The sequence below is a fragment of the Ascidia mentula genome, chromosome 4, assembly GCF_947561715.1.
Source record: "Ascidia mentula chromosome 4, kaAscMent1.1, whole genome shotgun sequence".
Lineage (NCBI taxonomy): Eukaryota > Metazoa > Chordata > Ascidiacea > Phlebobranchia > Ascidiidae > Ascidia > Ascidia mentula.
The window spans coordinates 22,045,189-22,061,894 of record NC_138569.1 but is presented as its reverse complement, the minus strand read 5'-3'; the positions used below and the strand labels follow the sequence as shown (position 1 = coordinate 22,061,894).

The following is a 16,706-nucleotide window of genomic DNA, read 5'->3' as shown; positions in this document are numbered from 1 at the left end:
AATTTGAGTTAACAACAAGATTATGTTCTGGCTTAGTCTGATAACAAGGGTTGACGATTACTTGCCCAATTCCTCTCCTGCCCAGCGACTGCAACTGCCTCGAGTGAAATAAATTACAAACAACGCAACTCACAATCTTCTACGTTAAACTTAACGAAAAAAATCTTGCCAATCGTTTGTGACGTTTGACCTGCGTGAGAAAAGCCATTATTGAATCGCCTTTGCAAGACAATGTGCTATTGAACGCTCTTATTGCGTTTCAGGGCAAGTTAGTGGCTTAACACCATTGGATTCTGTTACAATTTGAATTCAAAATCAAATATTCTTGTTTGTTGACCGAATGTGCTAAACAGTTAAAAGAACAGAAATACAGCTTTTGTAAAACTGTTGACCAAAATCTGTTACAAGTCTTTGTTAAAGTTAAGTTAACAGGAAAGTCCGATAACCGATTAAGTGCGGAAAATTATAAAGTAGCACTTTTTCTTGTGGCTCAATAGCGCTACTAGTGGTCATTTTTAACTCATCAATGGCGACGGAAAATGTGCGGAGGAAAACCTGTCTGTCATCCGAAATTATTTTCGTTTACTTTTATGTCACGAATATAATAACAATGGACCTCGATTGTGTTCCGATTGTTGTCAGATAATACGAAAACAATTTTCTTTGTGACGTAAAACACACGACTTGAGTTCAAATTAATTTTCGATTTAATCGATTTCTGCCAAAACGCTTCCGCAAAGTTCTACATACAACCACAAAACCGACAGAGGCCTGAGAAATGATGAAGATCAGAAACAACAAACCAATAAATCCCGAGTTTGTGAATTAAGCTTTGTTTGAAACTTGCCAAATCCTTACAACAACAAAAGAATTTTCCCAAACACTACAACCCAAGTTTCGCAAACTTCACCAAATATATTTTTATCGTTGTTGTTCACATGACGGAAGTTGTTGCGTGGCGTGAACCGAGAACAACGCAACAATGAACACCGACAAAACAACGCGTCTGGATTTCGTTAAACATGCTTTTAATTTAAGCAACATCGAAACTACCAACTTTGGAACGTAAATTTCAAAAAAACAAAATCTGGAAAACCCATTATGAGTCATAATATTAGTGGTGAAAGAAAGGGGATGCATATAGAACTTATTCCAGACGGATCGTAAGTAGAAAGGTCTGGAAGTCATCAAACCCTGCGAACGTTCATTCAACTCATTGAGAAGAAAGTGTTCTCATGGCATGCTTGAATGTATTGATGACATTCCAAACACTAACTATACATAGGGGCATATTCACCATGAGGAGATTTCATTGCGAAACGAACTGATGGCGTCATTACAGATCCAATGTTGGATCCAGGTATATTAAAAACCGCATAAAGTTGGTGTCCCGCAGAACTGTTACGACCGCACTGTACGTAAATATTGATGGTCTCTTACAAGTGTAAAAAGATCCTCCTACGATGCTCGGAACACCGACCTCCAAACGAATGAGCAAACAACTCGATTGAATTAAATTTGACAGTGATCCGATGATCGGCTCCACCAATCACAATTCGACGCGTCGTCACGAGACACGTGTGCACTTGTTAGCTGACGTTATCTGACCAATCAGCGATCGAATTTCGCTGTTGATTAATCGCGCCTTGCGGATGAAATAGCAGTAGCGATAGCCAGGTTTTGCCAAAATTCCTCGCATTTTTGCTGAATAGTTTCGAGGTTTTGAATAAAATATATCGTCTCATAGTCATACTCACAAGACAAGCCCATGAACATAAGAGCATTTTACCTTCTATCACTACAAAAAAAAGCAGAATAGTTTTGTTTAGTGGGGATCCTTGTCTTAACACATGCTCCTGCATAACCTCTCTCTGCCTGGAAACTAATGGACCAGAAGTGCCACCAATATTCGGATAATTAACAAAACCAACTTAAAGCATTCGCATGTTTGTATATTACAACCTCCCACACACCTGCTTCTTCTTCAACCCCTCTTCCCTGTTTGATGTCGACTTGATGAGGAACAAGCTCGATCCGACACTGGGCCGTAACCACTTTGTGCGGCGTTTCCTGGGACTCACAGAGCCAAAAAGCCGACACAGGTTGTTTACGAAACACGTCAGAAACAGGCAGGAGGCCCAACATTACCGACATACTTGCACTGAAGGGCGAGCTGCCTTAGCTAACTCATCACTCCATTAGAGAAGCGCAGTGCAACCTTCCCCGCTTGGCCATCCCTCTTAATCCACCTCCAGTCGCTCATTTATAACACTTGGCACTGCAGTGCGAACGCGCGACGCTCTTATCTCCCCCACGGTCACGTGGGTCTCGGTGACGTCACGCAGGCCGGTTGTGGGGTGAATGGAAGGTTAGGAAAGCATTTGGAAGACAACGACGTTAAAAGCAATAAACCTTCCTTGCGTCAACTATTTTATCGACACTTTTACCTCTTAGTTACGTTTGTCATCATCAACTTAATTTATTGACCTCCACCAGATAAAGACAATGCACAAGCAATGCTTCTTTGAGACTTGTTAGTTCGAAACAGTGGCCTGGTCTGCAGCTCACTGTAACAAAAAGGTAACTTTCAATATTTGTGTTGTTTTGTGCGTTGCAGTGATTTTTCCTCTCAATATCTTTGTAAGAACTCTATTGTAAGGATCATCTCCCTTGTTTCAGTATTTATCTCTCTTCGAATAAATATCTAGGATAAAACAATGTTACTATCAGGCTGTTTTTCTTTCAAACTGCAAGAATTCATCTTTGCTTCTAGGAACTATCTCAGGTCGGTCAGTTCTGTGGGCAAACGATCTACTGGACAAGAGCGGGTCCATTTCCAGCTGAGCAAAGTAAAAGCTTTGAAATTAAACCTTAGTTTGGTAATGAGGCGTGATGTAACCTGATTGAGCGCAAAAGAAACTTCCTTGCCAGGCTGTGGGTGGAATCGAACACCCCAAGTATGGGTTTGTAAATAAAACAGACAAGTTCTCAGATCAAGCCTTAGCGAGTGGTGCTGTATGTACACAACGCAGGCAAACCTGTTTTTATTGCGCTCCATGCAAGGAAGACACACAAATTGTATTCTGTGTATCGGCGCCCGTCGTCAGTTATTTTTCGGTATAAAATGTTAATTACTGGAAACACGAAATGCGCATTCAAATTTTCAACAACGTTATAATCGAAAAATAAAAATTAATACCTTGGAAACATATCTTTCCATAAATGTCGTCAAAATCAAAGTGTGGAAATTATTGCAACCATGGGTCGGGAATTGGGAGTAATTCCCTGAATCGTTTACCAGGTAAATATTATAAAAAACAAGAGATTGGACAAGGTACAGGGATGGCACGTATTGTATTCAAGCGGAATAACCACATACACTTTATCAAGTTGTTCCCCAAACCCTGCATATTGTTTACTTAAATCTCAGTAAATAACCTTGTAAAAAACTGTTGAACGAATTCACCCTTCATCATAATTTCAACATTGACGCCGGCACTCCCTCTGTTTTGTGTGGCGTAATATCACTGACAAACCGTGCACGGGTGGTTGGAGGTGAAAACGTGATAAATACGGTTGTTGAAGGCCGTTTTATGCTTCACAGTCGTGAAAAGGTGGCGTTTTTGCTTAGGTGTTCGTGGAATATGTTTGTTCTTTATGGAAACGGATTTATGTTAACATGAAATATCACCCACAGTATCTGGCATGGATTTAATATAAAAGCTAATGGCAAATTATGTCAATTCCTTGTATTGTTCAAAATAAGCTCATCACATTGCGAGTCGCGATGTTGGGACCAAAACAAATCCTCTTTCTTGTAAAAAAATTGAATTACTTACAAGAAGATTAAATTTAGAATTCGAATAGTTTTCAACAAACGAAAAGTGTTTTGCAAACAAAAATGACGCTTTCTTGACCCCAAAGCTTCAGACTTTGGTTCAACTTTTCCCCGAACTTTCCACTCGAACCTTTCAAACACCGGATGAAGTTCAGACAATCCTTTGACTTTTCGCATTGTTGTGACGGAAGAAATCCGATTTGAGGTTTTGTCTCTCACTGGAAAGGCAGTTATAAGTTAAAAATGTATGTAGGAAATTGCGCAAGAATCTTCATGCTCCCATGAAATAAACCTGTGTCTTTTTTACAAGGTTTTCTATCCTCTAAGTTTTCTAAACATTGCAAACATTTGTAGAAACCCGTGTTTAAGACAATTATGCTTTGCATCGGTTGTTTTTAAAAATCTTATTTAACCGCAAATATGCAGATTGAGGGTGTTTGATTGACAGCATAAAGAAAATAACTTCCAGGGTAAATTCACGTGTTTGTCTACCCCATAATCGCTGTTCGATTTCCATTGTTGCAAACCAATGGCCTGTGTTACGTCACACTGGGCGGTAAAGCACACACTCCCGGTGATGAGGGGAGAATTATAGGGAAACAGGCGACAACAATGACGCATTATGACGTTGACAAATGGTAATCGGAGACTGGTTGAGACCACCGTTGCGTTTACCTCCGAATGTAATGGATTATTTTGTGCTTGTGATTTATATTTCAGCTCGTTTGGATTGTTATAGGCTGAAGTTTGTCAATAAAAAGTCTTTATAATTTGGTCTGGAAACCGCAGCAAATAGTTTTACAAGTTTTGGCGTGAATTTTGCTGCCACATTTTGTACAACAGGCAAGTTTAATGTGTGTTGTATTTATGTAGTGGTTGTGATGTTCAACATATTTGATGGTTGAAAGTATTGGATTTACGCTGTAGTATATTTTAACCAATCTCCGACCGGGGTGCACTCATATTCATTTGGCAGTAACCGAGATAACAAATGATTATCGTTTAAATCTAACCCGTACCAGCGGTTCTCAATCTTCCTGCACTCCGGTAAAGTTTTTTGAAACATCTTTTACAGTTCGGTGACTTTTTAAAATCCAAGCTAAAATGTAGTGAAATAATATTTATAAATAATGAAAATTTAACATTGCAAACAATACACTTCGCACAGGGGGCAAACCACTCAACCTGATAACGACATTAATTAAGATGACCTTTAACACCCACACGCGGACATGTGGTTGAAACGCCTAAACCATACTTTTTTCAACATATCAAACTGAATCACAGTAAAACAAGCAAATTTAAAAAATGGCGAATTTCTGATGGCAACAAAGGGCAAAAAAACAATGGTAGACTTTTACTTAGGCCGGGTCCACACTCAAGCTTTGAGCCGGCGGATTCTTTGTTTGTTTTATTATACGCCGACGTGCGGGCGTACGCTCGGGACATTGAAACAAACAAAGAATCCGCCGGCGCAAAGCGTGAGTGTGAACCCGGCCTTACCACTGTTAGACCTTAGCTCCCTCTCGCGGAAAGTCTACTCAATACATATTATTGATAGGTGGCGTTGTTTGAAAACAATTACCAACTTTGAGGCAGGGTTATCTATTTTAGTTCTTTCCCAGCATTATAACTTAGCTACATGTTTAATATCTGAGTTGATAACACAACAATTCTGCCTGACGTTCAGGTGGCGAGTTGTTAAGGGTATAAATCAGTGGCTCTTAACCGGGGGGGGCGCCAACCAATTCTCATGGGGGGCGCAAGCTCTGTGCCCAAACTTCATTTTTTGTTGTGACTTTGTATCCTATACTGTCTGTTATATTTTTCTTACAGTTTCGGAACAAAAATCTTACTTTAAATAAAAACTTCCGCCTGTGCAGTTATAAGTTACTGTTACGTCACAAAAACCTTTTGTTATGATTCATCTGTTTCGTCACAAACCGTTTATTGTTCCCGTAATTTTTTAGTTAAAATAAGCAAGCTTAAATTGATACATATTATGTTTTTATCGTGTTGCAGTGTTTAGCTAGCTAGCTTATTTACGTAGATCGGCAAAAACACAATTGCTTTTGGTACGAAACCTATTTACAGTTTGGGGGGAAGTAAGGCACAAGTCCGTTACTAAAAGGGGGCGTGATAGAAAAAAAGGTTAAGAACCACTGGTCTAAATTAACAGTTAACCCAACCCGAACTGGGATTTTAGGCAAGTTCGCCAACCTCAATTTGGTAAACGTCCAGGCAACCTTGCAATGACGGTCTACTGCAAAAAACACGAGATAGAGGTATTAGAAAAGACAAGATGGCGGTGAATTGCTCACATGGTGGCGCCGCACAACATTCATTCAGTGCCTTTCATAAAGTTTTCCTCAAAACTATGTTGGTCACGACGACTGTAGCTTTATATTTTGCATCTGCATATTTATTGCACAACAAAAAAGACGAACTTGAATAAGTAAGGAACTTCAAAACGTGGGTTTGAATTAAAGGGATCTTCAAGTCGGTCGAGAATGAACAATATTCATGGGCCTATAACATTTACGTGCGAAAGGCATATGACATTTTACATATACATAAGAAAATGATCGCTCACAAGATTTTATGTTAATGTCTGTGTATTATCGTCTGTTAAACCATTCAATTCAAAGCATTGAAACAGAACAATGCGTCGTAAAGGACAATGCACAGAACAATGCTTGGAAACGTTTACGGCAATTACGGCGGGCAAAATTGTATCAGGCATGATTGAGTTGAAAACGATGATCCTTCACAAGCGTCTTGCACTGGACAGGTTCGACGTTGTACTTGTATTCCTCGCCCACATGTTGCTGTACATGTTGACCAAGGACCCCAGTCTCCCCATGCTGTAAAACATACAACACACTCGATATTGGTTGAACTATGACCAACTTCCACGAACTCTGCTGACAACACAGCACTTCTATAATCGTTTGTCATTTCATTGCCACTAAAGTTTTGTTCTACTTGCAGGTATGGCAAATCGTCATGACTTATGTGGAGGGTCAGACTAATAGACTTTATTTATCTTTGTGGGTGATGCGCTGAAAATTTTCGCTTGACTATAGAGTTCCTAACTTTCAACTCTCCATACTTTAAACTTGGTGGCAAAGCAGACCATATATAGACTAATTACTACGTTTAAGCTTTGCTGCTTACTTGGACAAGCTTGTGTCTCGCATGATCTAGTTGAGTGTGGATCTCCAGCACAAGTGTTTCCTGGTGGACAGGATCGTATTCTCACTTGTGACCCTGATCCACATGATGCTGAACAGACTCCCCAATTGTTCCATTGTGACCATGCTGTGAACATGGAATACATTTAATATTGGTTGATCCACTGTTATCTGAAGGCCAAATGTCTGCTAACGACACATTTCTAGACGAATTTTAGTGTTGTAATGCACAATAAAGTTTTGTTTACTTTTATACGAACAACTACAATTCCTCCCGGACACTTTCCTCTGAAAGCAGCAAGTCAACAACACGCACCAGACAATCGCCCAAGTTTTAAACAAACGCATTTTCAAAATCTTTTTGTTTAGTTTCCTAACTTAACCGTTAAACTTCTAGTAAATGTTCGATGCAAATGCTTAAAATTAAGAGGCGAAAAACAAAAGTTACTGATGACAGACTTTTGTTCCAATCGATAGAATGATCATAGATCATATTAATAAAGCGTATACACTTGAAGAATTGTTCCTACAATCATTTTGTTCAGTACATCAGTCACGGTGTAGAATCAACCAACGCCTCGCAGCAATACACCGCTATCTCACTGCAAACGTGTATGAGCTAAAATGCTTTATCGAATCGCCGGAAACCTGAACAATACATATTGATCATGCATCCCCTCTATTGTGAACATGTTTGTTGTTATGCCAATTGTTTGTTTAAACCTCAGTATCATATATAATTCTATGAATGTTTACTGTTAGTAATTCTTTCCGTATGAGCATAGGACTTTATCAGCCCGAGATATTGCATCTCACTCCATGCAAAGCATCTGCGTTTTTGAGAAAGTTGCGGACAGGGAACGGTAGCAAGTGGTAAAATTGTTAATGTAAAGACATCGCTTTAATGCAACTGGAATCATCATGGATCTGATCTGCGCAAACCTGTCATCCCATCGTGTGGAGATTTTTATGTCGGGTATCTCTATGGCTCGAAAGTGAATCTTTAAATATAAGTATTTACTGAAATTGTCATCGATCACCCTACCACACTGAGATTCGAACCTAGGTTGTCCTGGTCACGAGTCCCGATCAGGTTTTATTCTTTGTGTGTAGTTCGATTATGTGATTACTTATAGCAAATCTATAAACAGCGACATCCGCGCCACCTTGCGGAGAAAAAACTACATATAGCTTTTCTGCAAGGGCGCCATTTAGCAGAAGGTGTTATAGTTTATCACTTTGATTGGCAGCATTGGTCAAGCGCCCGACCCATATATCAAGAAGAAAATTATTCGTGGCCAGGATATCCTGGGTTCAAATTCCGGTGTGGTCAAAAAAATAGGTTTTAACGAAGAAAAGGACAAGTAAATGAAAAGTCTTACTTAAACTGACTTTAAATATGTTTTAGTAAGAAAACGTTTTGAAAATTGTGTCGTCACTTGGGACAAGCAATGAAAAAACAGGTTGGCATTCACCATTACCAGAAATGCTTCGTGTGTTTTGTTGCTTTGTTTTTTAGCAAGTATTATAATCAAATATATTAAAATGCAAAGTTGCCACTCATGAATAAAGAACATGGAACATTAACTGGCATCCGATAAAAGCGTTACTGAGACGTGTGCGCAGTTCCTCACGGACAATCGTCGTCTGACCACTGGGAGGTGATGGGTTGCCACAGTTTGGTAGTGCTTACCAAAGCGTGACTGGTTTTGTCACGAAGCAAAAAGAGATACCTTATCTTGTTTCTTGAAAAATACTTCCGAGGGCAACCAAGGGAGTATTTATTTTTTTGCAACACTGGGATTTGAACCCAGGATATCCTGGCCACGCACGAATCCCGGTCAGGTTATCTTCTTGGTTTATGGGTCGAGCGCTTGACCAATGCTGCCAATCACCCGCACAAACATTGCAGAAGTTAAATAAACACAACAAACAAATAAAAACATTGAAGTGAAAAAAACATCAAAAAACCCATATCCATTCAAGCAGGTTAATGCCGTTCACCGGATAAGACACCTAAATTTACCGGATCACACAAATTTAACGCATTGATTTGTCATTTGCAAAATGTTTTTATATTTAAAATGTACTGCTCTTCTGGCATAAAATATACGTGCTGTATTTATTCGACGTTTCGTCTGCCATTCAGCGAGACTTCATCAGGTATTGATGCCGCAATTTGAAAGTGAACTACACTAAAACATTCAGGGGCACCAAAAAGAAAAAAGGACATGTTGACACCGCTTGTAAAATCACGTGCTAGACGCAAAAACATCAAACAATGCAGGATGCGCAACAGTTACAACAAACCGTTGCAACAGGAATTTCATAGTCGTTTTGTCACCCAATATGTCGGCAAAATGGAAGACCTAACTTTAGTCAGTAATGAAGATGTTTTATCAGAAGACTGAACAACGATACTTGTTTCGCAATAATTTACTCCCAACTAATATTTGTTTGACTTATGTTAAGATAACCTTTAACAAAGCAGAATCTCCAGTTATTAACTATATTTGCTATACTGGTAAAACACACACTTCAATTACGGTTCGAGACAGCAGGATTTGATTGATGAGTCCAGTCGGGTAATTTGGAACTGGGAATATCACAGGAATCAACACGCTCGTGGTATATTGACAATGTGGACCATCAAGGGTGCAGGTGTTTCTTCCAGTTGGGTTTGACCACGTCCCGTCGCACTGGCGTTTTCGGCATTATATAACTGAGGGATCGGTTTACTTGGAGTGATCCTACCTATGCATGGTCAACCAAACCGCATTCAACACATTTGTTTATTCCACTCATTACACTGCTGCAAGAAAGTGTTGATTGTGGGTAATAATGTGTGTATAGGGGATACGATGTAAATTAAAGAAATATCAGTGCCTGAAAACGTCAAGAATCACCACAAAGCAGGTTGGAGGCTTAAATCTAAAACAGCGTCATTGATCGAGTGTTACAAAAAAAAACGTTAATTCGCCAAATTTATCAAGGACCAAGTCTCTCTGACATCCTTATGTACAACATAAAGTTGATGATTATCTGTGAAAAGTATATCTTGGTTCGCACCAAAAACTGATCATGGACATCTTCACAAAACTTGCAATTCAATAAACGTTAATTTCACCACTAACGCGGGTGGTTATTTTTATAACAATGTCAACGTTCAAGGTCACGGGGTGCAAATGTTCGCTGAGTTCGGGTCCAACCACAGCCCGTTGCTCTGACAGAGATTATAGTCTGGACCGGTTGAAGGACATTCAAAATTGATGCGATCACAAACATCATATGATGCTTTCGGTGTACCCGACATCGTGCCCATAGCAGGTGGGGGAGGAGCACTTCCACATCCTAGCCAAGATTAATAGGCGAGATTTAATAAAACAAACATAACAATTTCCTTCAATTCTAGTTTGAAAATAATCAAAAACGAAATAAAACCTTATGTTTTACCACTTGTATTAAAATGAATGCAGAATTTAATAAACAACCTGAATAAAACTGAACACAAAGTTTTAATCCAACCTGAAGGTTGGCAGAACGGAAGTTGAGACCATGTGCCAGTTTGTGAACATGTGACAATGTTATTCCCAACCAAGGAATAAGTGGTTGAACCAGATAAGATGCAACTATACGTCACAAACTCTGTAGGTGAGTATTCCATTTGGTCAACTGTAAATTGTCCGTTTGCGATATCTGGTGGTCTTGTGCACACTGGAATGTATGACATACTTGGATCGTGTTCAATAAAATGGTTCCCAACGCAATGTATTTAAAATAAACAGAACATTGACACTTATTAGCATATGGTACAATTTGTAATAAAAATCTCTGTTTTGTCGAAAACCCACAGGTTTCATAAATTGATTTTCTGTTGCCTAAACTACAAAAACGAATAAGAACGTGTTTTTATGCAATTCCGTAACATTTCTTTCGCCACTATTATTTCGTCTTAACGCGACTTCAACAACTAAGGATTTTGTTTGCATTTTCTTAAGGGTCTTGCTGCAAAATATCCCTATATCTAAGTGTTACCGTTTGACTTCATAATGAACTAACGTAATTCGTCATTGTTAGTGACGTAAGTATTAATGTTCCACTTGGTGCGACATTCACTAAAAGCAAAAAATAACCGCAAGAATTTCAACCGCATCGAAGGAAAAATCTGACATAAACTGTGGTTTGCCGATAATAATTAGGCTTTATTGGCAACTTAACGCATATTCGGTAACAGCTTAACTTTGATAACGAAGTAAGTATGGTAAAAGTGGAGGAAAAGGTAATTAACGCTTGAAACAAATTTACACTTTCAACGCATTAAACAGCGGTAGTACAGTAAAGCTAAGCTTGACCTGTTTTGAACAGATAAAAATATTGTGCCAAACTTACCAACTCTTTCACACTGTGGGTTTTCAGTCCACACTCCAGTACTTTGACAAGTTACTGAAGCACTTCCTACCAAGGAATAACCAGTGGCACATACATATGTTACTGTGGGATTTACTGCTGATGAATAAGGTCCGGTTGAAGGTGTAACACTTTGCACATTGCTAACAGTTGGAGGGTCAGAACATACTGAAAACATAATTAAAATGTGGGATAACTATTTTCAGTCCATTCTATATATATTTCGCACAAGAACAAAACAATTTATTTCAATACTAGATAGATATTGTTGAAGAAAAACAAAATCTTGAAACTGGCAAACTAAGTGATCCAACTTAGGTTTTCTTAATCAATTTAGATAAAGCAAACAATGACAACCTCCCACCTTACACCCACCCTTAATATTGTTATAATTGCTACTACCAACAAACTTACTTGTTGGACAAGTTGGTAGAGAATCACCAGTTAATGACCAACTTCTACTATGCTGGCAAGTGTTTATTCTTGTACCAGTGGGTGATGAACCATCGTTACATGAATAAGTAACATCATCATTTTCATCATAAGTTTGCTTCACTGGACTGAATGTGCCATGATCAATATTTTGTGGTGGAATGCATTCTAAACAGATCTAAGTTTCAGAAAGGCAATAACTATAAGATCATGTATAAAGGACTTTCACACTAAGGCAATCTTGTTGTTTGATAGCATGCATTGTGATGCATGGTATGGATACCAAAGTTGGATTGATTGCTATTTAAAGTTTATTCTAATGACATCTTTATTTATTTTTATCAGGATATGGAATAATACAACTTAAAATCATATGTGCCATGTGGAGGGGTGTGGAATAATATCCTATTGATAAATGTTTTGTTGGTTGGTGAAATTGTTGTAAATTATTTAGGATCCTTGATATTTATCATGCAATGTAGCTTTTTTGTAATGAAGAGTAGGTAAGTGGTGAAATTTGCTGTAAGCTAAGTGAGTCAAGGCAAAGAGTTTAAGGAGGTTTACAATTTACACAAAATAATAATATGTTGTTTTGAAATGTATCTCAAGGCAAAAGTGAAGTTACTCAAGATGCCACAATGAATACACAGATTGCAGATATCCATCAAAACACAAACATGTTCTGCACTTTGTGAAACATACTTTATACTTACCTATTAAGCTACATTGTGGGTTAGCTGTCCATGCACCATTAATCTGACAAGTTATTGTTCTTGATCCAATTAACTCATGTCCATCAGCACAGGTGTAGGTGACAATGTTGTTTGTGTTAGGTGTGTAAGGCCCAAAGCTTGGTGTGAAACTTTGCATATTAGGAACACTTGGTGGGATGGGACAAACTAAAAAACAAGGCTTGTGAATCTGACAGCAACAGCTATATCAGGCTTTAAAATATGTACTTTTACTGATGCCTTGAATTAGAAGTTACAAAATAATCGAACCGAAATCCAGATACAGGGCAATATTACCTCCAGTGCTTATAACTCAATAAAATAGGTATAAATGAATTTAAAAAAAACCTGCAAAAAAGAATTTACCATTTGTATTGTAACAGACTGGTGCAGTGTCTTTGTCCCATGTTCCATCATTGAGGCAAGTCAGTATTGGATCACCCTGGATTTGGTGTGGACATGAATATGTGACAGTTTCTGCTGGGTCATAGGAATTTTTGATTGGTGAATATGTTCCAGCATCAAGGCTTGGCGGAGAAGAGCATGATGTGAAACAAACACACAGATTGTTAAAAAAAACTATTCTGCAAATTTTGAAACACTAAAACTTTTTTTCTTTAATTCCTACTGTAGCTGGAAGGGTGAAAACAAGCTGCTCTATTATCATTCCAACAACAGCCCCAAAGCTGACAAAAAAACCTGAAATGAAAATTAATTAATTTTGCTGCAACCACAATATTTTTAATTTACCTTGTTGGAACAAAAATGAAACCACATCTTGTACCAATTTCTGGGCATCGTAGTGAAGTTAAATCTGAACATCATGTTTTTTTGGAAAAACATAGCTATCATAATGGAACATAACACCAACGAGACGCTAGTGGACAAAACTTTTTTTCCAGTCGACAAAACTTTGAACGCTTATAACTTTCACACAAAATTTCAGAATAATGCGGAAAATAACAATTGCAGCTTATGCTTTGGTCTTGAGGTTATGGGTTGTATTGATCAATTTGCACAACATATTTACGCGACTTCTGTTCATTAACGTTAACTTGTCAAAATTTGATGTCCTAAAGAGGGGAAATACCCCAGGTAATTCGGTACATACTTACAGAACCACCTCACAGCAGCTAGGTCTGCAATTGTGATCCTCATGTTTGTGTAACATAGAAATCTATGTTCAGGTGTTAACAAAGCAACCACCTGCTATTTTAGGTCACATATTTGAATTAAAATACTGCACTAAATAGTACATGACTTGTACCGCCAACATTCGCACAGATTTCTATCTGACAAAAAATACATCCATCTCCACCAAGAAAATACGTTTAAACATTTGTGCTTAAAAACTTTTTTACCTTTTCGGTAACACAGCATGGTTTGATCTGTTGGTTCCTCGTCGAAACAGCAACCTCTGTTTAGAAAACAAATTACACGTGGATAAAATAAATTGTATTATTAACATAAAAGTTTTATGCAATAGCATGGCAGACAGGATCGCCCCATTGCGCAGGCCCTTTCTTGGCGATCATAGCTGACGTATCGAGACGCATGTTGTGAACGTATTAATAGACGTCAGTTCTATGTTACATAAATAAAACAGAACTTCTAGGTTGTCATGTAATTACTCTTCGTAACCATATTTCTCCCCACCTTCTTTCACATTGTGCTCGGGTGATAACGCTGCTCGCACAAGCTTGTCTTCTTACATACGACACAGCACAAGTCCTCTCAGATGCTTCCGTCTCAAAGCAGCAAGTCACCAACACGCACCAGACAAAAGCCCAAGTTTTAAACAAACGCATTATCAGAAAATCTTTTTGTTTAGTTTCCTAACTTAAAAGTTAAACTTCTAGTAAATGTTCGATGCAAATGCTTAAAATTAAGACGCTAAAAACATAATTTACTGATGACAGACTTCTGTGCCAATCGATAGAATGATTTATATTGATAAAACGTATACAGAGTTTTTCCTACAATCGGTCTGTTCAGTACCTCAGTCACGGTGCAGAATCATCCGCCTCGCAACAATACAACTCAATCACACTGGAAACGTGTAGCCCTTGTGCTGAAATGCTTTATCGAATCGCCGGAAACCTGAACAATACATATTGATCATGCATCCCCTCTATTGTGAACATGTTTGTTGTTATGCCAATTGTTTGTTTAAACCTCAGTATCATATATAATTCTATGAATGTTTACTGTTAGTAATTCTTTCCGTATGAGCATAGGACTTTATCAGCCCGAGATATTGCATCTCACTCCATGCAAAGCGTTTGCGTTTTTCGAAAAGTTGCGGACAGGGAACGGTAGCAAGTGGTAAAATTGTTAATGTAAAAACATCGCTTTAATGCAAATGGAATCATCATGGATCTGATCTGCGCAAACCTGTCATCCCATCGTGTGGAGATTTTTGTGTCGGGTAGCTCTATGGCTCGAAAGTGAATCATTAAATATAAGTATTTACTGAAATTGTCATCGATCACCCTACCACACTGAGATTCGAACCCAGGTTGTCCTGGTCACGAGTCCCGATCAGATTTTATTCTTTGTGTGTGGGTCGATCATGTGATTCCTTTTAGCAAATATATAAACATTAGCGCTACCTTGCGGAGTAAACACTGCATATAGCTTTTCTACAAGGGTGTCATTTAGCAGAAGGTGTAAAGTTTATCACTTTGATTGGCAGCATTGGTCAAGCGCCCGGCCCATATACCAAGAAGAAAACCTGATCGGGATTCGTGCCCAGAACATCCTGGGTTTAAACCCCGGTGTGGTCCAAAAAAAGTTTTAACGAAGTAAAGGTAAATAAAAAGTCCTAATTTTAACTGAATTCGTACATGTTTTATTTAGAAAACGTCTCGAAAAATGTGTCATTTGGGAACAAGCAATGAAAAAACAGGTTGGCATTCACCATTACCGAAAATGCTTCGTGTGTTTTTGTTGCTTTGTTTTTTAGCAAGTATTATAATCAAATATATTAAAATGCAAAGTGAACAACGAACATGGAACATTAGGTGGCATCCGATAAAAGGGTTACTGAGACATGTGCACAGTTTCACACGGACAATCGTCGTCTGACCACAGCCTGCAGTGGAATGTGATAGGTTGCAACAGTTTGATCGTGACTGGAAGTTTTATCACGAAGCAAGCAGAGATACCTTATCTTGTTTAACCCACCTCATGAAACTGCATCACTATAAATAGGTTAAAATGTAACATACTGCTGAGGGCAACTCAGGGGCGAGTTGCTAATGCCATCATTTGACCCTTGCTACCTCTTGCAGAAAATCAACACCGTAGACCACTACCTTTCGTGGTGTAATTTTACGAATCAGATCTTACCAACGCAAATGTGTATGAACTGAGACTTAAAGAACCACCTTCAATTTGCATTTTTACTGCGATATCGGTTGTGAAGGTATTTGTTTAATTGTCTTACGCCATATGAGCAGCACATCCGAAAACCTGGACCAATCGTTCTATTTGGTTTAAATTAACGCCATTGTTTTTCGTGTTCCATAACTAATTAGTAAAGGAATTTAATGGAAATATCTAATTTGTTTAATAACTTGATTAAGTTTCGGTGGCGGGAAATGCTCACCGTGTACACTTCTACCACAATTGAAAGGGCACGTCACAGAGCAAACCAGTAATGCATAGGGGTGTCAATTTTTTGGTTGAATGAGGGCACATGCGTGTGCTGTTATCATTGCGAATTTGAGGGTGTTTGGGGCAGTTTTAGTGGGGTTTTGGGCTGTTTCCGGCAGTTACTTGGTGGTGGGTGTGTAAGGTTTTACCTACCTCACCAGCAAACCGTTTGAATCCGAATAACCAGTTTATTATCAGGCTGTGGGAATGAATCCCAAGCCGGCGAAAAGCTTGTAGAGTCTCAGTGATAATATTAGCAGTATCTTGTCACCGAACAGAAAATCAAAGATCAAAGATAATTCCGAATAGAATAAAGTCGAATGCAAAAAGCCCAATTAACAGACGCACATTGCTATTTATACTTGGATTATCGGAATCTTTTTGGTTGGTTTAAGCAGTTATACATCACTGGGGTTAATATATTACAAGAACAAAGGTGTGGTGTGA

The 16,706-nt window shown here is 38.5% G+C and overlaps 1 protein-coding gene across 1 annotated transcript; it reads right to left on the bottom strand.

Annotated features, from left to right (window-relative positions):
* Positions 1–9,854: 9,854 nt before the first annotated feature.
* Positions 9,855–13,646, bottom strand: LOC145897667 (C4b-binding protein-like). Its single transcript, XM_082986057.1, has 7 exons — positions 13,353–13,646; positions 12,969–13,301; positions 12,585–12,770; positions 11,854–12,039; positions 11,422–11,607; positions 10,558–10,746; positions 9,855–10,383 (listed from the first exon to the last, which is right to left on the bottom strand). The coding sequence occupies exons 3-7, from the start codon at positions 12,739–12,741 to the stop codon at positions 10,205–10,207; spliced, it is 897 nt and encodes a 298-aa protein (XP_082842183.1). The 5' UTR covers positions 12,742–12,770; positions 12,969–13,301; positions 13,353–13,646; the 3' UTR covers positions 9,855–10,204.
* Positions 13,647–16,706: the final 3,060 nt, after the last annotated feature.

Excerpts from the sequence above, each read along its gene's own strand:
- LOC145897667 (XM_082986057.1), bottom strand. The coding sequence starts at position 12,741 with ATGCAAAGTTTCACACCAAGCTTTGGGCCTTACACACCTAACACAAAC. Across the intron at positions 10,747-11,421 it reads CCCACAGTGTGAAAGAGTTG|TGTGCACAAGACCACCAGAT; the intron begins GTAAGTTTGGCA and ends CATACATTCCAG. Across the intron at positions 10,384-10,557 it reads TCCGTTCTGCCAACCTTCAG|GATGTGGAAGTGCTCCTCCC; the intron begins GTTGGATTAAAA and ends AATCTTGGCTAG.